The 27531-nt window shown below is 47.3% G+C and overlaps 2 protein-coding genes across 2 annotated transcripts; one reads left to right on the top strand and one right to left on the bottom strand.

Annotated features, from left to right (window-relative positions):
* Positions 1 to 1669: 1669 nt before the first annotated feature.
* On the bottom strand, positions 1670 to 10998 carry LOC119390492 (bifunctional glutamate/proline--tRNA ligase). Its single transcript, XM_037658102.2, has 2 exons — positions 7732 to 10998; positions 1670 to 3184 (listed from the first exon to the last, which is right to left on the bottom strand). The coding sequence occupies exons 1-2, from the start codon at positions 10849 to 10851 to the stop codon at positions 1733 to 1735; spliced, it is 4572 nt and encodes a 1523-aa protein (XP_037514030.1). The 5' UTR covers positions 10852 to 10998; the 3' UTR covers positions 1670 to 1732.
* Positions 10999 to 11244: 246 nt separating this feature from the next.
* On the top strand, positions 11245 to 26937 carry LOC119390493 (ribosome maturation protein SBDS). The gene is made up of 5 exons (XM_037658103.2): positions 11245 to 11544; positions 14018 to 14147; positions 16790 to 16990; positions 19236 to 19403; positions 26407 to 26937. Exons 1-5 carry the CDS (start codon positions 11417 to 11419, stop codon positions 26533 to 26535), a joined length of 756 nt encoding a protein of 251 aa, XP_037514031.1. The 5' UTR covers positions 11245 to 11416; the 3' UTR covers positions 26536 to 26937.
* Positions 26938 to 27531: the final 594 nt, after the last annotated feature.

Here is a 27531-nt window from a genome sequence, read left to right as displayed (position 1 = left end):
ATTCGATATTGTCCCATATATCTACTGCGAGCGATCCCAGATTTCATTCCGCGATGTCCGGAAACAGAAGTGACAGACATTTTAGCGGCACTCATGTAGTTATTACTGAACATTGCTTTCCTTACGTGCCGTGCGACGCTTGAAACGAGCTATCAGCAGCGTTTCTGGAACAGACGACGTCCGCCGATGAATCGCCGTCGCACTTTCTCGCCACCGATAGGCCTAGACGTCACGAGCCTCTGCGGAGAGCGCGTTTTGCTGTCGAGCCGACTTGCAGAACAGAAGCTGCGTCGGCACCGTGCATGGCATCGTGGCTTACTCGGAACGCACGCGCGAGCGTTATTTATTCAGCGGAATAATTCTTGGTCCATGATTGCGACTTTATTGGCAGCCCCAAGATCGAGCTGCACGTGTTCTGACGCGCCGGCGGTGCGATTGCCGGTGATAGACGCCCCCAAACCCGAGACTTTGGCGCAGTTTGGCGCAAATTTCGTCGATATTATCAGGATGGCGCAGTAAATACAATTTGGCGCACTTTGGCGCAGTTGGCGCAGGAGTGGAATCACTGCGAAAATGTACTTAGATTTAGGTGGACGTCAAAGAAAACCCAGGTGGTCGAAATTTCCGGAGCCCTCCAGTACGCGTCCCTCATAATCGTACCGTGGGGTTGGGACGTTAAAACACAACAATTATATGTGCAACAAGAATACTTAAGGCGTATCACTGCGCCCTCGGCGCTAGAATGTACTTACGCCGTAAAAGGCAAATACGGACAGCAACGCGCAAGCAAAACAAGAGCGAAGAACGCGACACATCGCGCTGATGCAATACACGCTCAGTGGTCGACGAACCCGCATGTTCGTGATAAAAAGATAACTTGGCAGTGAAACCCTGTACCGTTTTTGAATAAGTAAGCGCGATTAGAAAGATCGCGAGCATGCAGCCTTCGGCTGAGCCAACGACTGGCACGGTTACGTGAGCGGGTTGCACGAGCAGGTGCGCTTGGATCAGGTCCGCCTGAAACAGCTCCGCCACACCGGCTCCAACCGGTTCCTTAGCTCGATCTGAAGTTATTACTGTCCTAGTACGCACGCTTTAGCGACCACAATGAAGTAATTTCGATGAAGGAAAAAGAGGCTTCTGCAGTACGTATCACGTTTTCTAGCGCATTCCAAAGCGCATCAGTGCATTCGCGCATGCGTGATTGCGCACGTAGTTACTCCAACGTAGCAATTTTGCTACGTTGGAAAAAGCCCTCTGGTGATGCATGGTACGCAACATTGGTTGTTGGCCAATTCCCATGTATCGCTGGGATATTTTATGTGAAGGCCATGGCTAGGCTGCAGCACGAAGGTGAGGTGCACGTGCATGCACTTCGTGCGGCAGCATATCCATGGCTACAGTTACGAGGGCAAGGACACCCCTCTCCTACATTTAAGGCTATGTGATTTACCACCTCTGGCTGCACCATGGCAATGCAAACACTTGGCATTTCTTATTTCGTGCACACTTTTACCTCACAATACCAGCAACTTCGCATCCCGACACCACGTGAGTGCGCAACTACGTCCCGAAACCGAACCTGCGACCTCGGGCTTCAGAAGTGGGACGCAGTCAGCAGTTCGGGCGTGAAGGCTGCACAGGTGCAACTACATGCACGACAGCTTACAAAAAAACAATCGCATTTATTGGGTCAGATCCTGTTAAATTAAGAACGGCGTTGAGTGGCCCATCAATAGCTTCGACCGAACATTGTGTAGAATGCGGGTTTTCTCGTGCACCCGGGGTTGACGCACTTGTCTCCCTCCTCGACCTTAGCCGGCTGGTCGAACGGGATGCACAGGCTCTTGGCACCCATGGCCGGCGCACCGGGCTCCGCCTCAACGTCCTTGGCACTGTTCTTCTTTATCTCGTCCTCGCAGTCCATGTCGCCGCAGAAGGGAGCCATGATGACGCACTTTTGCTCCAGCTTCTGCAAAAACACGTCCCAGCTCTTTGTGACCGCCTGGTACTTGACCTGGTCCGCCTTGGCACGATCGAACATCTCCTTCTGGATCGTCTCCAGCAGGCTCTTGATGTCGCCGACGGCGCTCGCGGCGCTGTACGTGATCTTCTCGCCCGTGTCCCTCCGAACGGCCACGAACTGGTTTTGCTGCATGTCACGCGGACCGATCTCCACCCTGATGGGGACTCCCTTGAGCTCCCAGTGGTTGAACTTCCATCCCGGCGAGTAGTTGTCCCTGTAGTCGCCCTTGCATCGGACACCCTCTTTCCTGAGCGTGGACTCGAACTCCTGACAGAACTTGATGAGTGCCGCCTTCTGTTCCTCCGACATCGCGGCCGTGATGCCGCACGGCACAATGACAATCTGGTAGCAGGCCACCCGCGGCGGCAGCACCAGTCCCTGGTTGTCCGCGTGCACCATCACGAGCACACCTATCGTCCTCGTGGTAAGACCCCACGAGTTCTGGTACGCAAACTTCTTCTCGCGCGTCTCCGGATCCTCGAACTGGATCTCGAACATCTTGCTGAAGTTCTGGCCCAGGTGGTGCGACGTGGCACCCTGGATGCCGCGACCGCTCGCGGGCACGTAGCCCTCCACGGTCGTCGTGAAATCGGCGCCGGCGAACTTCTCCTTCTCGGTCTTGCGGCCCCGAACAACCGGAATCGCCAGCAGCTCCTCGTAGACGGCCGTATAGATGTCGAGGACCTTGTAGACCTCCTCCACGGCCTCCTCCCGGGTCGCGAACGCCGTGTGACCCTCCTGCCAGAGGAACTCTCTGGTCCGCAGGAACGGCTGCGGGTGCTTGAACTCCCAGCGGACGATGTTGCACCACTGGTTCAGCTGGAGTGGCAGGTCGCGGTGCGACTGGATCCACTTGGCGTACGACGGGTACATGACCGTCTCGCTCGTCGGCCGGATGGCAATGGGTTCGGCCAGCTCGCTGCTGCCGGACTTGGTGACCCAGGCGACCTCGGGGGCAAAGTCCGCCACGTGCGTCTTCTCCCGCTCGAGGGCCTGAGCCGACACAAACATGGGGAAGTAGCAGTTCTGGACGCCGATGGCCTTGATCCTCGCGTCAAGGAACTCCTTGATGTTCTCCCAGATGCTGTACGCCCATGGACGCAGGATGTAGCAGCCACTCACGTCGTAGTACTCGATCATTTCAGCCTTCGTGATGACCTGGTTTATTGAAAAATAAAAAAAGAGGAAAGCCACAAGTCGATATGTGCACTAGTTTTGTCTGTCAGATATGTCTTCAAAACAAGGGCAGTAAGAGAGTGTCGCCTCAAAGGATTACAGGGGCGGTGCCAGGATTTTTTTTATTCTTCCTCTGGGGGTGCGGTAGGGGGGGCCAGCTACAATGAGAGATGTCTAGATATAATGAGAAGTATGTGTAGGGTTGGCTTTCTGGTACACTGTGGTAGTGGTGGGAGCAGGGGGGTGCGGAACGCTGCCGTGCTGCCCCCCCCCCTCATCCCTTTGTGCCACTCCTGAATGGCGACGTCGCTATGCATAACAGTATGCCAAATTACACATTCTCAAATGGCACAATGTAAGGAGAAATATGTTGTTTCGGCATGCAAGAATTGTTGGAGGGTTCATTGGAGAGAATAGCTGAACAGACAAGGTGAAACTACCACAACAGTAGTCATACGTACAGTCATACCACATCAAAGACTTGTTGACGCAACCCTACATAAACACAAGCAGCCACAATGACAGCCCGCGGAACATTAACAATGACATTAACAGAGAAAAGTGACAGTGTGTACACTTATCTGCTAGAAAAGCACCAATGCAACAACTACAGCCAGTTACAAGCTAAGAATAAATGTAAGCTCCTCCCAAAGCTGTCATTGTCCCACCGAGAAAGAATTTGCACAGATGCCCCATCGATTGCGTGATGCCATGGAAATAAGCAAATTGCATTTGCTTATTTCAGTGACATCAAGAACCTTTCACATATTTCAGGTCGGTGGTCTTCCCATACAGACACATGTTGGTGTCGATGGTTTTCAGTCAAGAACTTGAACTTCCTGGCAAACTTCAGAATTTCCGCAGTGGATTAATCCCACAGTGGTGCATTTCATTTCACCAGTGTGGGATTACTCACACCTCAGGTCGTGCTATATAAAAGACACTAGCATATCACAAAGGAACAATATAGAGTTGACATTCAGAGAAATACAGACAAAACATTTTGTTAAATGCAGTTTCGTTTCGTTAAATTGAAGTTCAAAACTCCTTAATCGTTGAAAAAACATTGGAAAGCTTCAGACAGCCTTAAATGCTTGACTACTCATACTTGTTTCTACACGAGTTTTTGCTCCAGTACGCAGTAGGTGGCCACACAGGGACACCACGATACATTGGCTTAATATGTTTCTGCAATCACTGTTGCGGTTACATGTGAGGTTAGCCAAAAAAAATGCGTGCAGCACACATGTTCATTATTTTTTTTATGAGGAACACCACCCCACACAGTATCCTTAAATTTCACTCTCTTACGACATTGTGATGTAGAACACCAGGGCCATTAACTGGAAACCTTCCGTATCAAATGAAGAAAGAACATGACTGCTGGTGATATTTCCTGTAATTTAAGATCAAAACTGATGAAAATAAACAGACCTCTTTAGTTTCTCATCCCGATTTCAAATATGCAACAATTTTTCTTGTAGGTCAGAAGACAGACAAAGCTGCCACACTTGTTTCCAGAGACAGTATGAAAAAGACAGCTCAGCAGAATGTGAATATTATTTATTGCAAAGGTTGATACTGTAATATGAAATACTAAGTAAAACTCTGAAAAGTTTTCAAATCAAATCTCAGCTGGTCATTTTGCAGACAATCTAACCCAATGCTGGTGCCATGGCCGCCATAAAGAAAACAAAAAAGAAGTGCGGAAAATTAGGATTCCACTCGCAGCACTTTGTGAAATAGAGGATCAGCATTAAAGGGACATTAAAGATAACCACAATATTTCTTGAATTAGTAAATTACTCTTTCATGATACCCAAAATGCCATGCTTGCTGCAAGAAGACACGTGAAAGGAAAGTGCGGGTGGCGACGCCACCTTGAAGTTCCCACATAAGTAGCCGTGACACTATAGATTTTTACATCGTCTACAAGGGCCTACATAGTTCCTAATCAAAAATGAAGTACATTGTCTTCTAAGAGAGCCAGAGACTTAACATACTAAGTTTCAGCGAATTTTGTTGAGGCAACGTGGCCAAACTACGAAAAAAACACTTCGAAATCCGTGACGTCACCATGGGAGCTTTCGGCGGGATATTCAAAAGTGAAACTTCCGACACGGAGTTTGTGATCTGTTAATAAAGCTATGGTCATGAAATTAACAACACTAGAGTTTTCATGGTATAATTTATCACTCTAAATTAACTTATTGTTTCACTCTAGAGTCCCTTTAATTACAAAAAAATTTCTAGATCTAGTTGTCCTAGATCACGAGATATGACTCTGACAAACTAAGTAAGTGACCAAGAAGCATTTCAGATTCAGCTCGTACATGTTTCATAAAACACTAGTGTAGATGAAATGCTGTTCTTATAAGAATTAAACTATGCTTTATATGTGAAAAAAATAAAGAGGTGCAGATTTCAATAACGTAACAAAACACTTTTTTTTCTTTCATCATATTTTTGGTCTCTACAACCCACGTCTCCCTTAAAGTATATTAGGAAATGGTTCTCAGCATCTACACTTGGTGTCATCATTACATGCGAGATAAGCAAGTGGCAAACATCAAAAATGCACGAAAATTATCCACTAAGTTACATGCAACACTACTGCACTTATGCTACACAACAATCACTCATCCCCTGTCCCCTCTTGCAACTTAGTACATACCTATAAATGAAAAATGGAAGAGCCATTCCAATCTGTGAAGGTGGATGAACAGCAAAGCTGTGTAGCCCATGGATGTATTAATTTGATTTATTCAATTTATACTTCTTTAATTTAGCTTACCGTAAAATGCCGAGCAAGCGCCCTCCCTACGGTGAAGGATAATGCGACCAGATTTAGGAGGGGGAAGCTTGCTCGGTCCCGGACCGAAATTCAAGATGGCGGTGGGAGAGCCGCTAAAAATAAAGAATGCCCATCCATGTTTCTAATGAAATGATCTATTTATTTACTGTTTTTATTCCCCCTTGTCTTTATCAAACGACTCCTCAGAGTCGGACACAAAAGTTAAGTCAACGCACTCGGCCTGCAGAGACCTGCAGTGGTACATGGCCGACACCGGTGAGCCTGGCGTGCAGCGCACCATCCTCCGAACCACCTGGTTCATTAGATATGCCGCACCCGGTGAACGATGACCAATATACGACCGGCCACATGACAACGGAATTTCATAAACAAGATTAGATACGCATTCAGTGTACTCATTCTTGTGGTTCTGCTTACACAAGCGATGCTCGTCTTGAAAAAAAAGTGGCCGCAGGGGAGGAGGGTTTGGGGGGGGGGGGGTAGCGCTTGCTCGGTCATTGGCGCTTATTTCAAATCTCCCCAAAAATGGCGGGGGCGCTTGCTTGACATTTTACGGTATGTTCCTTCAAAGCACTTCCACTTCAATCTGCATGTGCCAGAAGTGCAGCACGCAGGTTACTTACTAATTTAAATATTTGTTTATTTCATTATTTACTTCATTTGTTCATTTCCTTTTATCTGTTTAGTTTGTATATGTATGCATTTATTTACTTTATCTTTGTTTATTTTTAGTGGAGTAGTGGGCAGCAGTGGAACTTGCCTAATTTCTATGGCACATACCTGCTAAGGCTTTTCTGTTGAGTAGGTAATTGTTGACTAGGTAACAGTTCACAGAGTTACGATAGGTTTATGTTTCTCATTACTCTCAGGGTCCCAGTCACGTCAGCCAATTCGCCTAGTTCACCAGCTGCCATATGAGCTCAGTCTGGGTGCCCACGGTCGCTTTTTTTTAAGGTTAAAGGTAAAAGCCATTCACGTTCATAATTTTCTGTCAAGCAGGTAACTGTTCATGGAGTTATGAATTGCCTAGTTATACACAACTTCACTGTAAAACCCAGAATGGTAAACCCCCAATATACTCGAGGACAGCTCTTCTTGGCAGTGGAGTGAAGGCTACGGAAGCGGGGCCTCCTCACATTCCTGTTACTCCTCAAGTAGTACAGCAGCTTGTGGCTGATTTCGGTTTTGCTCGCTCGCACCTTTAACACACTTAGAAAATATATATGCGAAAAATACGAATGGGAGAAAGACATTTCCATTGTTCAGTGTACATTTCAGTGTCACATTACAAGTATATTTTTATTAGAGAAATAAATGGCAAATTTGCAGCTGCACTCTGACCCACACAAGCCACAGATGACATGTTTACTTTGGGAAGTAGGCGTGCAGAAAACGTGGTTGGTGCTGTCTAAGAAATGGAAAGAAAAGAAAGACATTCTTGTAAAGTGATTAATAATGTCATTTTACCTGCAACTTCCCATAGCTGCTTGAGTCTAACAGTAAATAAAGCAGAACTTATTTCAGCTAGGTAAATGAGAAATTATCAATAAACTTGGGTACTATTTCCTGGCGCACTAGCAAGCACGTGTTTCAGTTCTGTAGCTTCCACAGTACTACCAAGATTGTCCCCGAGTATAGAGCCACTTCATTAAACAGAAATGTGACCACATGCAGCAACATAAGCATGATTAGGAAACTGACTGAAGTGCCCTACCTGAGAGTACCAGTCTGGTAGGTTCTCTTCCTTCTTGGCTTCCAGTCCGAGGCGTGTGACCTTCTTGGGACCATCCTGCGGCGTGGGAGTGCTCTCCTTCGTCGCTGCTGGTTTCTTGGCTTTCTCTGCCTGCTTGGGTTTGTCTGCCTTCTTAGCCTTGTCACCTTGATCCTTCTGCTTTTCCTGAGATGACGATTTCGTGCTGCTGCTCGACGAGGACTTCTCCACTGCTGCCGGCTTCCACTCCTGGCCAGTGGCAGCCTTGTAATCTGCCTTCAACTGGAGAAGGGTCTTTACCTCGACGTCGACGACATCTTTGGCAGCCTTGTTGGCCTTGAGGGCCCTGACCTTGTCCGCTTGTGCCTGAATCTTCTTGTCAAGTTCCTGCGCACCTCCCGTCACCGAAATGTCACCCGTGCCAGATGCTGGTGGCACGGCGGGGTTACCCGGCTTCCATTCGTTTCCACTGAGAGCCTTGTACTCTGCCTTCAGCCTCAGCAATTCCTTGATCTCGGGCTCCAGCGTCTCCTTCGACACCTTCTCTGCCTTCAACTTCCTGACTTTGTCGCCCTGTGCCTGAATGCTCTTGTCCAGGTCGGTGACGGAAGCGGAGTTTTGTGTGGGAGGATGCGGGTTACCTTGCTTCGCTGCAGGAGCTGCCGAGGTTGGCTGCCAGTCTTTGCCGCTGAGCTTCTTAAACTCTGCTTTCAGTGACAGCAACACCTGAACTTTGGCATCTATTTCCGGCTTTTGCGCTTTGTTGGCCTTCAGCTGCCTGACTTCGTTGCCAACCTCCTGTATCTTGTTGCCCAGTTCCTCCAGCTGTCCAGACTGCGCGACCATGGGCTTGCTGTCCTCGACGGGCGACTTCTCGGATGCCTTGCCCTTGGCTCGTTGCTGTTGTTCCTTCAGGCTCTCGCGCGCGTCGTAAAACTTTTGGACCACCTCCGGAAGGGTCGAGGTCGATTGCGTTCCATCGGGAATGTGGAAAAGCACAAGGGGTCCCTCCACACTTGTGTGTCGTGCAGCTTCTGGGTCGTAAGGCTGGTCGCAAATGAAAAAGCCTTTCCTCTGAATCTGGACGATGTCTGATTTCTTGAGCTTCGCCAGATGTGGGTCACCGAGCATGGGCACCTCAAGGCGGGTGTCTTTCCTCACAAAATCTTTGAAATCATCGTCTTTTCCCAACACTTGTTTAGAAAGAATGTGGTCGAAGAAGACGCACTTGCAGGGCACCAATGGTGCTGAAGGCGTCTTGGCAAGCCATGTGACCTTGAGTGTGTTTTTGTAATTCTTGTCATCAAGATTTGGCTCTGCAACAACCTTGCTTACTTTGCCATCTGCATCCTTGTCGACACTTTTGATTTTCAAGTTTCCAAGTCCAATGAAAGTGACGTTATCACCGGCCTTCATCGCCTGGGCATCAACCTGGTCCACGAGCAACTGTTGCGCCACAATAACTTCACGCTGTCCGAGAGCCGGGTTCTTTGGGTGAACCGCAACCTGTAGCCTATCCTCTTTCAAACCTGGGACATCAACCACAACAACATCTTGTTCCTCAACAGCCGTGTGCCGAGGAGCTACTGGGTCAATGACCTTCTTGTTGAATGCCCAGATTTTGTCCCAGTCCATCATCACAACTGACCTAGATGAGCCCTGAGCAATGATGAACTGTTTCAGACCTTCTACGGTCATTCCTCTGCGAAGAACTCCACGGACAGTGGGCATGCGCGGATCGTCCCAGCCATCCACGATCTTGTTTTCAACAAACCAGGTGAGCTTTCTCTTTGACAGCACCGTGTTCATCATGTTGAGCCTGGAGTATTCGTAGATGTGTGGTTTCCTCATACCGAGGCTGTCGAGAACCCAGAAAAACTGCTCGTCTCTGTCGTGGTACTCGGTAGTTCTTAGGGCATGCGTCACATCTTCGATGCTGTCTACGATTGGACAGGCGAAGTCATACGTGGGATACACCTTGTACTTGCTACCTGTTCGCGGATGGTCCATGATTTTGCACCGGTACAGGGCAGGGTCCCTCATGCAACCGTTGTTGGAGTTCATGTCGATCTTGGCCCTGACGCAGCACTTGAGCCCGCGCTCGCTGCCTTTCTTCATTTCCTCCCAGAGTTTCAGATTCTGCTCGACCGTGTTGGACCTGTTCTTGGACTCGATCCTCTGCTCACGCTCGGCCTTCATCGTCTCCGCGTCGGTGTCATCGACGTAGGCGAGGCCCTTCTTGAGCAGCTCTTCGCACTTCTGCAGCAGGAGCTCGAAATAGTCGGACGTGAACGTGAAGCGATCGGGGGTGATCTCGAGCTTCTTGACGTCGTCTAGGATCACCTTTTCGAAGTCTTCCTTCTCCTTCTCCGGGTTGGTGTCGTCGAAGCGCATGATGAGCTTGCCCTTGAAGGCCTGCTGGTAGTACTGGTTCAGCAGTGCCGCCTTGGCGTGGCCCACGTGCAGGTAGCCGCTCGCCTCGGGAGGGAAGCGGACCACAACTTTACCCATCTCGGCACCGGGAAGATCGACGAACTTGCCTTCTTCCTTGCTGACCCTTGTGCCGGCGTCACCGGCCGTCGCCTTGGGTTGCTCGCGCACGGGGGCGACGCCGGCCGGCAAGTTGGAAACGACGTCTTTCACGTTGGGCTGCTCCGCGATGAAGCGGTACCAGCGGGAGACGTTCTGCGGGCACCGCTGCGCGGCCAGCGCCGCGTGCCACGCCGGGTTCCCGTAGAGGGCCTCCCAGACGGCGATGTCGGCCAACGTGACGGCCCGACCCACGAGGTAGGTGACCGAAGCGAGAGCCTTGTCGAGGCATCCCAACGCATGGGCGAAACCGGCGTCCGAGCCACGAGACAGGCGGGCCGTCGCGAATTCGATCCAGTGGTCGACCTCGGTGCGTTCCAGAACGGTGTTGCCGTACAGCTGGCCGTCGGGCACCGCGCGGGCCAGAAAGCGCGAGATGAGCGCCGACGATCCGAACGATTTGCCGCCGTCGAGCTGCAAGCACGTACTGTTGTTCCAGTCCACGTTGACGAGGACGGCCGGCTTGACGTACGCGGCCGTGATCAGGGCACCCACGGGGGGCTCTGTTTTGCTGCAGCTTAGCTTGAGCTGCATCTTGCAATGCGGCACGCCGGCTGTCACAACCAGACAAAAACGGGACCGTTTTGTTCCGGCTCCGGAGCGCAAAACTCAGCGGAGCGGATGCGGCGTGTTGCACCACGCAGTCACGGATTGCCGAGAAAGGAACATTGAATGGGATGATGTAAACGTCTAAACTTTCGCTTCCCGGTGTTTGTGAGAAGGTGTCGCCACTAAGCAATCGCACCGAAACGGCAAAAAATTCAGTTACGAGTAAACTGACGCAGATACCAACCTTACATCACCCTCGCTGTCAAATTATAAATGTCTTCGTGCTTGTAACTTTGTAACTTGACGCGTACAAACGCGGAGCTTACCGACCGTTCTCGAAAACAAGTTTCACAAGTTCAATCGACATCGCAGTCATCAAATTTCTCGTCTGTTCGTGGTTGCAGCCCAAGTACGGAGTCAGAGGAATGCAAAACTTTGGCGCATTTACCAGCAAATATTTGAGTACCATCTCTTGTTCGGACTCTCACAGTATTTGATAGCCCGATATCGTTTAGTATAAAACCTATCTGTCTTTAGCTAAGGGCCCGAAATGTCGATATTTACGCCCACGAACCAGATACGGTTGACTAACGTCGCCGTGGTTCGCATGAAGAAAGGCGGTAAGCGCTTCGAGATTGCCTGCTACAAGAACAAGGTTGTGGCTTGGAGAAACGGCGTGTAAGTTTGTTTTATTATTTTGTCTATTTAGATGACGTTTGCTCAAGCGCCGTCAGTTAGCGTGAAAGTGAGCAAGCTGCGTCACTGTCATACCAGATAGAGCTACTACTGCCGCTGTTAGATGCACGAGACAGGTGTTGTGTTGTCTTGTTTCGGCCTGCTTTGCGTTCACAGCGTTTAGAACTGAAATGGCAAGATATATAGCATGTTTGTAGTACTTGAACACGTTTGGCGTTTGCATGTCAAAACTGTAAGCGTACAGCCACAGGTTTGTGGTCAGTTTTACGTAAGCTTTTGCATAAAACTTGTATTATGTAAGTAGTTGAAGTGGTTAGGGAGTTTTCGAATAGGCGCCCCAAAGCCCTTTGCGTGTGCTCGATTTGGGTCAAGCAGGAGCTAAGAGATTTCGAATAGGGTCTGCGGCGCTTTGGACACTCCCCCTATTCTAGGTCACTCTAGCCTGGGCCAAGAGTCGTCGCTTCAGTGGGTGCCATCATGTTTGTTTGACCCAAAGCTTTTGAGGCAGGCTTTGGGGCTTCCGCTAAACTCGTGAAATAGCGTCCCCAACGCAAAACCCAAATTCCGTTTGGGTCTCGCGCATGCACTGCGGCACAACGCTATTTCTCTGGGGCCCCAGAGAAATAGCATTCGTTGAGAGAACAGGAGCCAAGACTGGGTTCAAAATACGGCAGGAAATCTCGTAATTCATTATTAATTACAATAATTATGTTGCACCAACTTCGTCGATTGGCCCTCTGCACCACGAAATGGCGCCTTGGCCCTGCGGTGATAGTTTTGGCCACACATTTTCCACGCTTCTTCATGATGCTAGGGTGACCCTAGCGCCACTATGACATGAGCGACATGTGGAGGAAGCCTTGATCGGTTGTTGGCTGCGTGCCTATGACGTAATCGCCGACATCATGTTATGCTGCCGAAGTGGGCGTAGCCACAATCATGGGCTACACCTACCCCTCTTGGCTTCTGAGAACTGTGGAAAGGCCAAGCGAGAAACCAAAACCAGCCGGAGTGGTTTGTTCTAAAGCCTGTGACTTTCTTATTGCAGCACTTATTTGCAAAATTCTTGCAGCAGCATGTTGACATCGTACAAGTGCGCAGTTATCGCTTCATCACACATTTTGGACCGTGGGGTGGTTTACTGGTCCTTTAAGATGCGAGGACCTTTCTATCATTTACAAAGGCCCCACTCAACGAGGTGCGTAGTTCGGAATGGTACTGTAATTGTAAAATAGTCTAAGTGAGCCCTATTATTTTTTTTTTGCCATACGAACTCCAGTCAGCTCTTATTTTGCTTTCTTTAAAAATGAGAAATATTCATTGTTTGATTCGATATTGAAATATATTTCTCATGTATTCATAATGGATTTGATTCAGGCATGATGCTATTCTGTTACTCTTAATTCTTTGTAAAAGGAACTCAAACAACACACAGAGTTGATCTTATACCCATGTCACACGGTGTGCTTCGGATGGCCATCAAGCTGTATCCGGATTGAGTTTCTTGACCTGCGATTGGCTCCTTTGCTTGTATGTGCAGCACGCAGCAAAATGATACCGTCACTAAATTCGCCAGGTTGTAAGGTATTAACAGATTTGAGAAGAAACTCGGGAGCTGTGCAGTGAGTGATGTAACAGAGATTTGGAATGGTTCACCTACCATTAGTAATTTGATTATTCATGCACAACTCGCATCAACTGTCTTGACTCTCTTTGGTGTATATTCACAGACAACTTCCAGTGTGCTCTTTTACGATTTGTTTTCGCTTTCCTCTGACAAATTAAAATTGATGCAACCTGAATGAACAGCTTTGTGTTATTTTGTTCTCTTCTCTTTTGTCAATGTCTGCACGCCTTAACTTCTTTATGCCAAATGAACACCCGAAGATTTCAGTGGCCACTCCAGGTAGACAAGCAAAGAAGACCACTAGAAGTTCCTATTTATTTGGTCAGTCTCGCCGTGTTTGTATACCTTTCAAAGAATGTATGGTGCTGTATAGCAACACTTCTCCCCTTTAATGTACACAACACTGTACATTGACGACGTGCTGGTCTCTTATTTCATCACTTTTATTGTCACAGTGCCTTAGGTAACAATTGTCTCTCATTTGCAAGCTTCATGGTTGTTTGCACATTCATTTACTAACATGTGGTTGCAAGCAGTATTATACGCATATGCTCACTAATTCACATCAGCCTCACTTTTTTTCACCAAATAGACTAAGCTACCTCCGTGTTTCAGTTTGTTCACCTGATTACTCGAGTGTATTTGAGGAACATTAGCATTCAATTCGATGGGGGTATTTCACTCTTCAAACAACCCTGCACAAATTGTTGTGTTGTAAGACTAAGGAGCAGGGATCGTAGAATGAAGTCATCCAATGTATATTATCAGAGCTTATCACTGACAAGCAGGGACTTGCTTCTGTTTTCGTTTTCTTTTTTTCCATCACAGGGAGAAAGACATTGACGAAGTTCTCCAGATGCACACCGTGTACACGAATGTCTCCAAGGGCCAGGCTGCCAAGAAAGAGGACCTCATCAAGTGCTTTGGTACAGAAGACCAGACCAAGATTTGCAAAGAGGTACTACAGCTCATTGATGTTAATGTGTTATAGCACATATGCTGCACGTGTGCACAGTTGATTTTTTTTTTCTGTCTTTAGTGTAATGTTGCTACATTACTTGCTAAAAAAATTATGTTCCCCTTGTCAGTCTCTTGAGAGGCAAAAAATAGAAAAGGTGTCATGCTTGGCTGGTTAGTAAATGTCGTCCGTACACCACTAATGTCACAGTGCAGCCGATACTAGACGCTAGAAATGACCAGAACCCGGAGAAGCAGTGTGGTGGCACACTCGACCTCTGATATTTCGCGGCACCCGTAATACACCGAATGTTTCTGATGCCACGTTCCAGAATATGTGTGGTGTGAACTACCAGGCACACACATTTTCTGCATTGGTGTTATTTAAAGGCCAATAGCTGAGTAGTGAACAGTTGCAAATTCTGTCGACTTATGGAGATCACTTCGGTGGTACACACCATTTCTTTGGCTGAGGAGGAAAGTTCTGGCATGCAGCACGTGACAAACCTTTCCTTCTCTCTGGCTTTTGCAAGCCAGTGCAATCTAGCTTAAATGTGTTGCCATTGTGTGCTGTGTAACTATTCTCAGACATTCGTTATTTTAAAAATATGCATGATGTCCATTCTTACGAGGTTGTCAGTATTTGGTTTCTAGTATTTGGATGCTTCGGTAACTACAGTGTGGAAAAAAATATTTGAAAAAAAATGTGTGCTTCGGCAGCCGCAGTGCGTGTGGTATTGTGAAGTATTTGACTGCCTTGTTTTCCACTCAACAAAAGGCAGGTGTCACCTGTGGATCACCATCCTGTATTGGAAGATATTCTCGCTGTCTAATCACTTGGCGTGGAAACTTGGAACACAAGAGCGCTTGTGTATGCGAATCGATGTACAGCCCCAAAACATCTAAGCAGCATTTAGAATGTTTGCGTCAGGCACCTGCGTTGTTCTTGTGCAGCTCTAGTCTACTTCACATTAGCCTCTTGTATCAGGCTGACAGTGCGGCTCAACGTGGCAGTCACTGCTGTTGATGAACCAACATGTTCGCCAGCATTGCCTCTTTGCCTTGTAAAGCAGTGACATCCGATGGCGACCTCATCAAAGAAGTGACAAGGACATGGACAGCGCTGTGCGTGTTTTGTCTCATGTTCAGTACATATCGTGGAACCATTAACAGCGTAGAATATTCTACGTCATACCACGAAATGGACAGTACAAATCCAAAAAAGAAAACTAGGGCTGTGCGAATATTTAAGTTTTGACTTTGAATCCGCTAGTACATTTTCAAATAATGCGGTTTGACTCTTGAATTCATAGTATTTATACTTGGGAATAATTTTACACGTCAAAACAAATGAATGGTGGCATTTTGCCACATGGGAACTGCCTGAAAAGGTGGTTTCACTGCAGCATGAGGCTGCTATGCCGTGAAGCCACATATTCAGGGGATATGCATACTGCTGTGAGGGTAGACTTCAAGGTTGAGTGCGGATATTACCTGTACCCTGATTATCTCTTCATTTTTTCTTTTTTTGAGTTTAAAAGCGTGTTATGCATGTTTATATGGGCCAAGTAAGGCAAATTTTAAAATGTATTTTACCGCTTAAAACTTGCATTCTACTGGTATTGAAGGCCTCCTACTCTTCGAATTTGCTTCAAAATTATTCTATACTAATTACCATTTGCTTCAGCTTCACGTTGAACCAAAAGGTGATATTCGCACAAGCTTAGCTCTAAAGCATGTTTACCTCAAAGGAGATTATGTGTGATTAACGCATTTCAAAAATAGAAATCTCATACATGCGAGTGCATTCCACAAGAGAAAATTATGAACGCAGTTGCCGGACTGACTACTATTCCTCACTGGTCACTGTCATGCCAGCACTCTTTGTAACTTCTATGCCCAGGCCCTGCCGTCTTTGAAGTGCATCACCAGTATTTCTGCCATTTTGGTCCGTGAAAACTATGGAGCCTGGTGACACATGTGGAAATTTTATTATATCAGCACCCGCCACTTCTTCACCACCAGTTCAGAAACTCCACAAACTTGCATGCCACTGTGTTTTTTCAAAACAGAGAATAGCAGCTCTGTTGAACGCTGCTGTGAACGAGTGCCGGAAGTTTTGTGAAGACGCTGCACTCATGATGGTGAAGCGCAACGATCAAGTACAACAGTACATAGTATGTGGCGGTAAAAAAAAAAAAAAAAACCTGCCAAATTGGCTATAGCCAAAAAGAGAAGCTCTGTCATCAACCATCGGTACCCTTCCAATAGATTGCCACTGTTTGCTGATTGAAATAGTGGCTATTCCATAACTGATCGACGCTTCCGAAGGCACACTCTTTGGTATTTGATATTTTTGGCCACTGTTTGGCACTATTCAACTTGAATTTAGTTTTAGATCAAGTTTCACTGTTTGCCCACCCCTACCAAGAACAGTGACCCGCAAATGCTGCCGAGTGTATATATCTGGCATACAACGCAGAGCATTTGCCCAAAGCAGACAACGCCTACGCAACGCGGTACCACCCATGATAAGACACTGTAGTATTTCGATGGCATACACTGCTCACGTATGGCAAGTTTAGCTGGAGTGAAATTGTGTTATCGCGATTGCTAACCTCCCACTACTCGATCGACATTCAGATCCTGACCAAGGGTGAGCTCCAGGTGTCGGAGAAGGAACGCCACAGCCAGCTGGAATCGAGCTTTCGGGACATTGCCACCCTGGTGGCCGACATGTGCATCAACCCAGAGACCAAGCGGCCCTACCCCGTCAGCATTGTCGAGAGGTCCATGAAGGAGGCACACTTCTCGGTGCGGCCCAACAAGAGCACCAAGCAGCAGGTCGGTGCCACTTCCTCACAGCTGGAAAACATACTGCGTCATGACTTCTGATGGTGAATGGAAGCTGTAGAAATGCAGTTCCGGTCATTATAATTATCCTATTATAATAAATGTGCGTTTATTCTGAACATGCATACCATACCATTTGCTAGTGAACACTTACCAAGTACCATGTAACAACGCGCCCAGCAAGCCTTATTTAGGAAGATACCGTGATGGTCATAATTTTCAATCGTATCATGGGTTTGGGACGTTAAACCACACAATTATTATTATATTAGTCATAGTTTTCATGATTTCTGTGGCAGTGTGTGTTAGAACGAAGATGTTGCCGCTGCAGACTCATCTAGAGTGAAAGTGGTGGTACAGTTGGGAAGATAAAATTGACTTGTGTGAAGGCTTCAACATATTGCACTGAAACAGTTATTTCAAAACATTGGTTAGAATGTCTTTTTCTCTGCACATGACAAAGTTGATGTTGCCTAGTCATGCATACGTTGGGGCATTGTTAGTGAGGCATGAAGCTTTGTCATCTGTGAATTGGAAAAAAAAAAGAGGAAATTGTGGCAGTTACACGATGACTGGAAAATGTCACAATTGTGGTTGATTACATTTCAACACTGAAATAGCTCACATGACTGTTTAAACATTCCCGTCAAACACCACTTGTTTGCTTTGAACAATCTGGAAGCCAGTTTTATACAGTAGAACCCCGCTGATACGTTTTTGAAGGGACCGTAGGAAATAAACGTAAGAGGCGGGAAACGTAAGAGCCGAAAAACAGGAAAAACGGCAAAATATTTAGTGGTACAGAATTTTATTTCAATTCTTACGAGCAGCACGAAAATTGGCGCGCTCAGCCGCGATCTAGTCGATGGATAGAAACGCGGAGCTTAGGACGGCCTTATCCACAGAAATGTAATCAACGTATGTGATTTTTTTAACACCAACAGCTGTAGGTATGAAAGAACTAAGCACACGCAATCACGACCGGCGCGGCGAGTCCGACCGCGAACCGCACGCACGACCATGCGAGCTCCAACCAGCTCGAACTCCTCCCGTTCTCCGACAAATAACGATGATGATGAGTCTACACCAACGCGATGGCAGAAGTGAATGCCAATCTCGGAGGCCTTGCTTTCGCAAGCAATTACGTCATACACGCCATGTTTGTGCAATGCAAATCTCAGAGGCTATGCTTTTGTCAATAGTAAATGCCAATCTCGAAGGCCTTGCTTTCGCGAGCAGTTACGTCATAGACGCCATCTTTGCAATTTGAATCTCGAAGGCCATGCTTTTGTTTGCATCAATTGAAAGATTCTGTTGCTTGCGCCTCTCATGCGGCTAATATTACGGTCAAACGAGGCCAAGCTGCGTGAAAATGCACCATGGCCGCTCTCTTTGGTAGTCACTCGGTCGGCTCCGGGCGCACTTCGCGACGTATCATACGGGAACGGTCCGACAGTTACAACGTAACAGCGGGGTTCCCAATACATTGTATCCTATGGGAGCTATGCCGGGACCGGCGGAAAACGGCGTAACAGCCGGGAAGACGCAGCAGTGAGGAACGTAACAGCGGGGTTCTACTGTATTGTTGACATCGAAAAAGCAAGGTAAGCTTACCAATGCCTTTAGAAAGCAGTAACTGTTTTCCCATTCCATTGGCTCCTTCTTGCTTATTCACTAATACAGTATTTGAATGCTTGGCTCTAACAAATGCATCCTCCATGACTGTGATGTTCATTGTAGGTCGATTCAACTACACTCGCTTTGAGCAAGTTCTCTCTTTTCCTGTTCTTCATCGATGTCTAGTCTGCAGGATTTTTACCTACATTAATGTTCTGAGGTTGCTGCTGTGGTAGTTGTATCAAAGAAAGCACATACTCCCCCCGCCTTTGGGCTCAAAAGTTTTGAGGACGCATTTGTGCTAATCACATTTTCTCACTTGTTGGAATTATGATCGCTTGTCATTCATTAAAGACCCATAGATCACTTCATGTGTCACTGCCATAATTCTCTGCCATATACATGTCTTTGATGCTTTTATATAGTAGCACCTGATTTTAGGCCTCTCTACAGCCATAATACACCCTGTCATTGTAATCATTGGTCATCGCTAACACCACATAAAAGACACGGCGGTCTTTGGCCACACCTGGGCTTTACGTCACAAAAATCCACTAATTGTCATCATCATCAGTGTTCTGTAATCGAATTTAATGTTGTGCTTAAATGTCCACTGCAGGCTCTAGAGGCCATCCGTCAGCTGAAAGAAGTGATGCCCCTGGAGCGGTCACAGATGAAGTTGCGCGTGGTGTTGCCACAGGGCAAAAACGTGCGGCCACGCCTGGAAGCACTCGCTTCATCCGTCGAGATGGCCACCATCCATGGTGACACGGGCACCCTCGAGATGGTCAGTGCATCTTTAGTGCCTTGTTTGGAAAAGACTGTCATTCGACGGCAAAGCGTGCTACAATCATTCTCTAATTCTCTCCTACTCGAAGGGCTGCAGTGGAAGGTTTCAGCGCGGTATTTATCAGTATTCTACCTGTCACGCATATACACACACATCTTTGTCAAGTGCCAGCATTGCATTACTTGCAAATCAGTTCTGCAAAAGCAAGCAAGGTGAAAAATTGCCATCCACGATGTTGTAGCACAAAGCTATGCGGAAATTCATGTAGATTTCTCAGAAAGAAAGCTTCCCACTTGACAAAGTTGTTTGTTCTGGTCTGGGTCTCGAACCCAGGATGAATGACTTTCCTGGGTGATTGCTTCACCATCTTAGCTGACCAGGTGGCCAGCAAATGGCAGTGCAAGCGCGACTAGCTAGCCTGCGATCGTTTCTCGAAAGGCATTTTAATAGGCTTGTGCGAATGTTACAGTATTCGAAATTTCGAAGTATTCGAAATGAACGAATAGGTGTATATTAGTCCGCATGTAAACCCCCTGTGAAGGCAGTTTCGCTGCAGTGGAGGGGTGCTCCACTGTGAATACACCTTTCCAGGGAAAATACGCACTGCCACGAAGCCCCACTTCAAGGTTAAATGAACATAATGCCCTCACATCGATTCATAATTTTTTTAAGCTTAGAACTTGTTGTACAGTCGAGCCCGACTATATCGAACCCGTTTATATCAAATTATCCCGTATATCGAACAATTTCTAAACACGGTAAATTTACATTGAGAATATATAGCAAAAGTTACTGTTACATCGAACGAAAATAGCAACGACAACCGATATATCAAACTCCATGTGCCTCAAAAGTGCCCCAGCAAGTTGGCTTTCCCTCGCGGTGGCGGGGAAAACTGCCGGCGCCACCCTAGAAAAAGTGGTTTAGACCCGGTTGTGCACGGGCGAACACCCCCCTGCAAGAAATGATCCTGGCCCGCTCGCAGCGCTTGCAGCCAATCAGAGGCCGTCGTGCTTTCTCCGAGGTACAGAGGCGGTAGAAGTGAGCGCCATTTTTTCTTTCTTTATGCTTGTGTGCCTCCTGCTGCCTGTTTTCCTCGAGTCCTCATTCAGCGTGGTCCGTGCTGGTGGTGTTGCCTGTTGGGGCTCTGTGAACCTTCGTGTCGGCAGGGAGCTTAAGATCGACTTGCTCGGAGCTCTTTCTATGTTGAGTAGATCGTGGGCAGATGTCACGAAGGAGACGATCCAGAACTGCTTTAGGCGTGCCGGCTTCCGTATGCCTGGTGATGACACCCCAAATTCCGATGACAGCACTGAAAACACCGCAGGTGTTTCCGCCGAAGTTTGGAGCGAGCTGGCAGAGTTCCCGAGAGCTATCGACGGATCGACATTCGACGAGTTCGTCAGTGCGGACGATGATGTCGCCATCATGGGTGAGCTACAAGATGAGGGCTACGTTGCAGACGTCGTGCCGACCACGAGCCAAAGCGACAACAATAAGGAAATTGACGATGGCCCATTGCCTACATCCTCCGAAGTGATTAGTGCACTTGCGTTGGTCCGGCGCTATTGCGTGAATGTGGAAGGTTGCAGCCTCAGCTGCTCCGACTCGTTGGACAACGTGGAGGCGTGTGTGCTGTCGCAGGCAGCGAAGTCGTTGACACAGAAGAAAATCCAGGACTATTTTGTTCCAAAGTAGGGCACGCAAGTAAGCCACCATATTAATAAAGTACTTTTCTTATTATGTGCCTTTGTGTCAAAATCCTATAGCGGGCCTATATTGAATTATGCCATATATCGAACTAATAAACGTTTTTTGGCGAGTTCGATATACCCGGGTTCGACTGTACCCGCTTATATGCTCTAAGTATAGTAAATTTTAAAACTTAACATATTTTACAGGTTATCGCTTGCATTCCACCGAAAGTCTAAATCCTGCTACTATTCTGCTTCCACTTCCTTTGAACCAAAAAAAAATATATTTGCACATGCCTTGTTTCAATTTAAAACAAATATTGTGTAGGTTAGTTGGGTCACGACAAATATGCTCATTGTTCTTTATAATATGTGATATATACTATTCGAATTTGATTAGTAATTATTTGACCAAATCACTATTCGCTTCGAATTAGCTTCAAACCTAAAATTTACTATTCCCACAAGCCTACATTTTAAGGTGCCACGAGCAGTTCAGACAAGTGCAACTGGCTTTCATTAACCCCGGTTAACTCATATAATTTATTGATTTAGAGAAGAAAATGTCCGTTGTATTTTAGATTTAACGGTGCTATTGCATTCCATATCCACACTTAGATAATCTATGAGCAGCAAGACACCCATGGGGCAGCACCGCTTAAGAATCATTATCATTGTGTGAACCATTAAATTTGCATGACTTGCAGACCCGCTATGGCTGTGTGTACTGAGCCGACACCTCCCGGAAACAGCCTTGTGGGAGCGTTGGCTGAGCACGCTTGCTCGTGTGCACAGTTTGTCACACTTGAGCAGGAATCAATCTGCAAATTGTACAGTGCCGTCTACTCTTAGGGTGAACACGGCTCTGCGGAGCGCCAGTGCACCCAGAGCGGCCGCTCATCAAAGCGTAGTGGCGCAGGCGCACAAGAACTCACAGGAGCGACTACATCACATCGTCTGCTGCAATGCTGGCCGGTGCTGGCACGCCTGCGATTGCTTCGCTGTAGTACAGCAAGAGCAGCGCGTTCCCGTGCGCCTGCGCCATTTCATTTCGATGCGCACCCGCGCTATATGCTCTGGCGCTCCGCAGAGCACAGCCACGTTGAGCCGTGTTCACCCTAAGAGTGGACGGCACTGTACAAGCTGAGAGCCGCTTGTCTACCTGGTTTGGTGCACTAATTGCCAATGGTTGGCAGCATTGGCTGTACAAATGGCATTTTGTAGCGGATATGTGTGACGCATTCATGTGTTATTTGTAGACCATGGCACATTTTACATGGCGCAATTTCTATAGCTGCTGGTTTGCTTCTGCACTACACTTCAATCCATGCAAGAGGAACCTCTTTGTGCCGGCTGTAGGGTACATGAGCATTTAGGCTTAGCGTCTATGACAGTAGGTGGAAGGCCGTTACGCAGTGTGACTTTTGGTGTGGAGGGGGGAGGGGGAGAATTGTAGCCAATTTTTGTACCTCTTGCACTTCATTACCACAGGGATGGTACAGCTGCACCAGTTGCACCAAAGCACTACATTCATGACTTCCCATGCCAATTTGCCCCAAACCATAATATTCCTTGAAATTGCACCACAATGCTCCAAAACACTGAAACCAACAATTGTGGATTCATTTTCTGCTCCGTTTAGCAAAAACCAGGGGCGTAGCCAGAAATTTTTTTCGGGGGGGGTTCAACCATACTTCATGTACGTTCGTGCGTGCGTTTGTATGTGTGCGTGCCTATATACGCAAGCAAAACTGAAAAATTTCGGGGGGGTTTGAACCCCCCCAACCCCCCCCTTGGCTACGCCCCTGGCAAAAACTGACAGCTGTGTTAGAACTGTGATTCTGCTTCATCCGCAATTTAGTATGGAACGTTCTGGATGAAACTAAAGCCAGGAAAAGAAGGCCTAACATCTCACTACCGCCATAGTTTCCTACAATACTTACTAGAGGGAACTCTGGCGCTAGTGTCTATGGGAGCTGCAATGCATGGCGCTTCAGCCAGCATGGGAATGATGGGTAGTACACGGATTTGTCTAGACTTCATTCTTTCGGCTCCGTTTGGCTCCGCGTCGCCTGCGTCCGCTTTGTTGCAAAACAAGGTTCAGCAACAGTCAGCGGTTCCACTTCACCACTTTGACCTTTTTAGGCTCACCAATTGAACTCTGGTCACGAAGTTCACAACGGTCCATTCTTTTATCCAAAAGAAAACCAAAACAACAATAAACAAAGCCACAAGTGCATTGAAAGCCCACAAGCATGAAGACTATAGGCAAATCCGTGTACTACCCATCATTCCCATGGTGGCTGAACGATCGCAGTGCCAGAGTCCCCTCTAGTTAATTTTAGAAAACTCTATGACTACCGCATGCTGACTTTTATAGCGGTATATAGACCCACGTTTCCAGCTTCCCAGGCTGCTGGCAACTCTATGCAGATATTTTGCACCGGCTACTTTATAAGCGTCAAGAATTTGCCCAGACAAGCGGGTGGCCATGGACTGCGTACCACCTCTGTGTGAAGGCATTGTCTGCCTTTCTTGCTCTGTCGAGTTACTGCACCAGTGAGCGTGCGAGGCTAGATTGTTTCACCCGATTGCCGCACTGGCAAAACTTGCCATGTAGTATGTATAGTATAGACACCTCTTTAGGTGGACCACTCCCAGGCCGGATCCACCAGCCACACTCAGCGCACACTTCCAAAAGAAAGTGTGCAGCAGGAACATGCAGCTGCTGCACTCGCACAATGCGACGAAGACGATAAACATACGTTGCTGAGTCATATACGAAAAAAATGCCCACCGAACGGTTGGAAAAGCTCGTGTAGACGTGTGTTGATACGGTGAAACCTCGGTGATACGAATCTCACGGGACCACCAAAAATATTCGTATCATCCGAAATTCGTATCACAAGAAAGCACGGAAAATTAGCATGCGACAAAAGAAAGCTGGCATACATTTTCTTTTATTGTTTTTCAGGGCCGCAGCAACGTCAGGAAGAAACCTGAATGATTGTCAGTTAAGTTCTTAGATGTCGGCAATCGTACCAGCACTCGTAAATATACGGTCCGTACGCGCGTATTTAATTAATGAACCAGGTGCGTTGTGACCCGCGACAGCAATAGCCCCTTCCATATTTTAGTATGCTTTTTTGCATGACATCGAAGTACTGCAGCGAAAGTAACGATACTAATAAAATCTGGGGTTTAACATTCCAAAACCACCATATGATTATGAGAGACGCCGTAGTGGAGGGCTCCGGAAATTTCTACCACCTGGGGTTCTTTAACGCGCACCTAAATCTAAGTACACGGGCCTCAAAAATTTTCGCCTGCATCGAAAATGCAGTCGCCGCGGCCGGGATTCGATCCCGTGACCTTCGGGTCAGCAGTCGAGCGCCATAACCACTAGACCACCATGGCAGCGCAGCAAAAGTAACGAACGAATCGCTTTGACGCGATGCATCAAGGCCACAAAATTGCAGAACCATGGTCCTGTGTTGTGATTTTGTTATCGCGGAAGTGTTGGGAATGTTTTTTGGGAGATTTACGGCCGTGCCCGCACAAGTACAACCTCAACGATCGCGCATGTTGGCGTTGTGAGACCTGACTCCTTCGCCAAGACCATCTTCGCCTTCTTTTGGTCCTCGTCCACCTTTCATGCGATGTCTGATGCACGAGGCAGGCACGTGTAAACACAGTACGACAGCAGCCCGCGTCGACGCGTTAAAAAAAGCAGGGTTCTAATGTCCTGTGTAACCTAAACGCGAAGGCACACAGAGGCACATGAGCCTCCAAGATTCACGCACACAACCTCTCAGGCCGTGACGCGTCTCTGAAGGTTTATTCTGACCGTAAGAAAATTGTTTTTCTTACACCGTGATTCTGACGATTTGGCGGTGCGGCGCGCATGCCCACGCTGGCATTCCCGCCCTCGCACGTGCTTGGCGCGTCTTCCACGACAGCGCGGACAGCACCTCTTCGTAGCTGGGCGGTAGCGTACGTTCTTATCAAACGTCGCTGTGTGAAAATCGGTTCGCAACAACCGTACTCCATTGCATTGCAGGCCAATGGACCTTGGCCGGGACCAACCAAAAATTCGTATCACCCCGAAATTCGTATGAGCTGTGATCGTATCACCGAGGTTTCACTGTAATTTAGTGCTTCGAGGGAACCTTGCACATTAGTCCTCCGTGCGCAGGTCACATGTATCACACGCTCGTAAGGCAATTACCTCTTTCCTTCATCCCTGGTTTCAGATTTAGACTATATAAAGTGTCGTTAGTCTGGCAACTTTTCCGCTTGTATTTCCGTGCGCCCACTGTTTGACAATGTGCAGGGAAAGCAAAAATGGTGTCAAGACAAAATATCCATGTAAAGCTTATTTTCTTCTCCATGATATCAAAATTAATTTTAAAAAATGTTGAGCCGCTCGGTACCTCTCCTGAGTCATTTTTTATCCCTCTTGCAATGTTACCATGTGAATAACTCTGATGTGAAATATCGTTCGCCATAGCTGTCATAAAATAGCTTCTTAACAGTACTTTTTTCCTGTGGTAATCTATAACTGAAAAAGTTATCTTGCTTCTTTTTTTTTTTTCCTACTAGCTGCTGCAAAACACTGCTTTCGTGCTCCGGAAGCAATCTGAGCTGTCCCATGCCTTTCAGCGCAAAGACATTTATGACGTGCGGTGCAAAGCAGTAGCGTTATGGTCAGCATGCACTGCATTATGGTGCACGGAATGGTGCGGAAAGGATTAAAGTAGAAAATGCTTGCCGTCTCTGCATTATTGCAAGTTCCTCACCAAGAGTGATAGCCTTCAAAATTAACAATAACTCGACGATATGGCTACAATAAGCGCTGTCCTGTCCCCTTTCCTTGTCCATGTCTCCGGTGCACTTCGTACTAAAAGTCAAAATGCTCAAGGCAAACCACCAGATGGGACGAGGCCACCGCAGCACCATAGGTTCCCGCTGTTAATATTGTGATACCCCCCATAGCAGCATAGTGCCAGTAACAGATAGCCCGTTAGAGTTACAGAATGGGTGCCTTCTGAAAGGGATGACAGTGAATAAGGCGCTATGACAGGTTCTAGAAGTCCTTATGCATTCGGTTGAGTCAGCTGACTCAAGCCATAGGTTAACAGAGACCGGGGTGCGAGAGAGATGCCAGCACTATGCAGCACACATGATTATTAAGTATTGTGCACAGCATTTTTAACTGCAGATTAAGTATGGGCACGTAGGGACTGCTGTCTGAACTGTGTGCAGCAGCGTCTGACTACCTGCACGTGCGTGCGTCTGTTGTGCAGGTGCTTCTGACGGACCCGGGCAACTTCCGGCAAGTGGACGAGCTCGTGAGCAAGGAGAGCAGAGGCCGCGGTCAGCTGGAGGTCATCAGCCTCAAGGAAATCCAGGAAGGAGATGAGCTGCTCGAGTGACTGCATCGTAATCTCGTCGGCCGCAGCCTTTGCATCACGTCAGATACGAAAGTCCCCATATAGATTTCCATTCGCGACAGAGGCTGTGGCGTTAATAGACTGGTACCTGGTGTCGTGGCCGAGGTGGTATGAAAAGGTAGAAGAAACTAAACGACGTTGCGTGTTGATTGTATTCAAATTAGTTGTTTGGTGATCATGCCAGTAAAAAGACATCCTCGGGAACAGGGGGCTGCTTGCCTCTAGCTGTTGTGATGGGGCATGTCACAGAGGCCTTGGAGGTACTGTATGTAAAGGTATTTTAGATGAGGAGCATGGAAAAACTGTTCAAATTATGTTTTTCTCATTGTGCATAAAATGAATAAACTTATACAAGTCATTGGAATGCCTGTTTCTTTTTTCGTATTATGACTTCATTTCACATGCCTGTTCTCAGTCAACATCGGTCAGATTTGAAGTACATATGTTATAACACTTCAGACGTGCAATGCTAAAATGTAGTACAGCTGAGCCTTACCATAACAAAGCCACGGCCACTGCAAAATACCTTCATTAAATCCAATGTATGTGATAGGTTTGTATTTGTTAGGCACTATTAGTGACAAGCAGCATTTTAAATTTACCGTATACGCTCGACTAAGGGCCACGCTCATGTAAGGGCTGCTACCCAAAACTTGGCAGTCCAAATTTTGAAAAAAAAAAAAAAAATCTCGCCAGCAAACGGCAGCGTTGCTGCGTCTCGCGTACAACTCATTTCACGGGAGCTACCAAATGGCAGTAGCTGTCCTGCAGCTTCGTCACGCGGCGCTGTCTGCGAGTTTCGGGCACGCGGTACTATTTGGGAGATCTTGTCGCTCTTCTCGCCGGCGCCATTGACCCTTTGTGCCGCCGTTAATTTTTACGAGATATCCCATCGTTAAGTATATATGCCACGATTAAATAGGTTTTTCCATACGTGGATCGAAAATTGAACCAAAATTTCACACTTCCGTGGAAGGG

Source organism: Rhipicephalus sanguineus, chromosome 4 (genome assembly GCF_013339695.2).
Source record: "Rhipicephalus sanguineus isolate Rsan-2018 chromosome 4, BIME_Rsan_1.4, whole genome shotgun sequence".
Classification (NCBI taxonomy): Eukaryota; Metazoa; Arthropoda; class Arachnida; order Ixodida; family Ixodidae; genus Rhipicephalus; species Rhipicephalus sanguineus.
This window is presented reverse-complemented; position numbering and strand designations above follow the sequence as displayed.

Excerpts from the sequence above, each read along its gene's own strand:
- LOC119390492 (XM_037658102.2), bottom strand. The coding sequence starts at position 10,851 with ATGCAGCTCAAGCTAAGCTGCAGCAAAACAGAGCCCCCCGTGGGTGCC. Across the intron at positions 3,185-7,731 it reads TACCAGACTGGTACTCTCAG|GTCATCACGAAGGCTGAAAT; the intron begins GTAGGGCACTTC and ends TCAATAAACCAG.
- LOC119390493 (XM_037658103.2), top strand. The coding sequence starts at position 11,417 with ATGTCGATATTTACGCCCACGAACCAGATACGGTTGACTAACGTCGCC. Across the intron at positions 11,545-14,017 it reads GTGGCTTGGAGAAACGGCGT|GGAGAAAGACATTGACGAAG; the intron begins GTAAGTTTGTTT and ends TTTCCATCACAG. Across the intron at positions 19,404-26,406 it reads ACACGGGCACCCTCGAGATG|GTGCTTCTGACGGACCCGGG; the intron begins GTCAGTGCATCT and ends TCTGTTGTGCAG.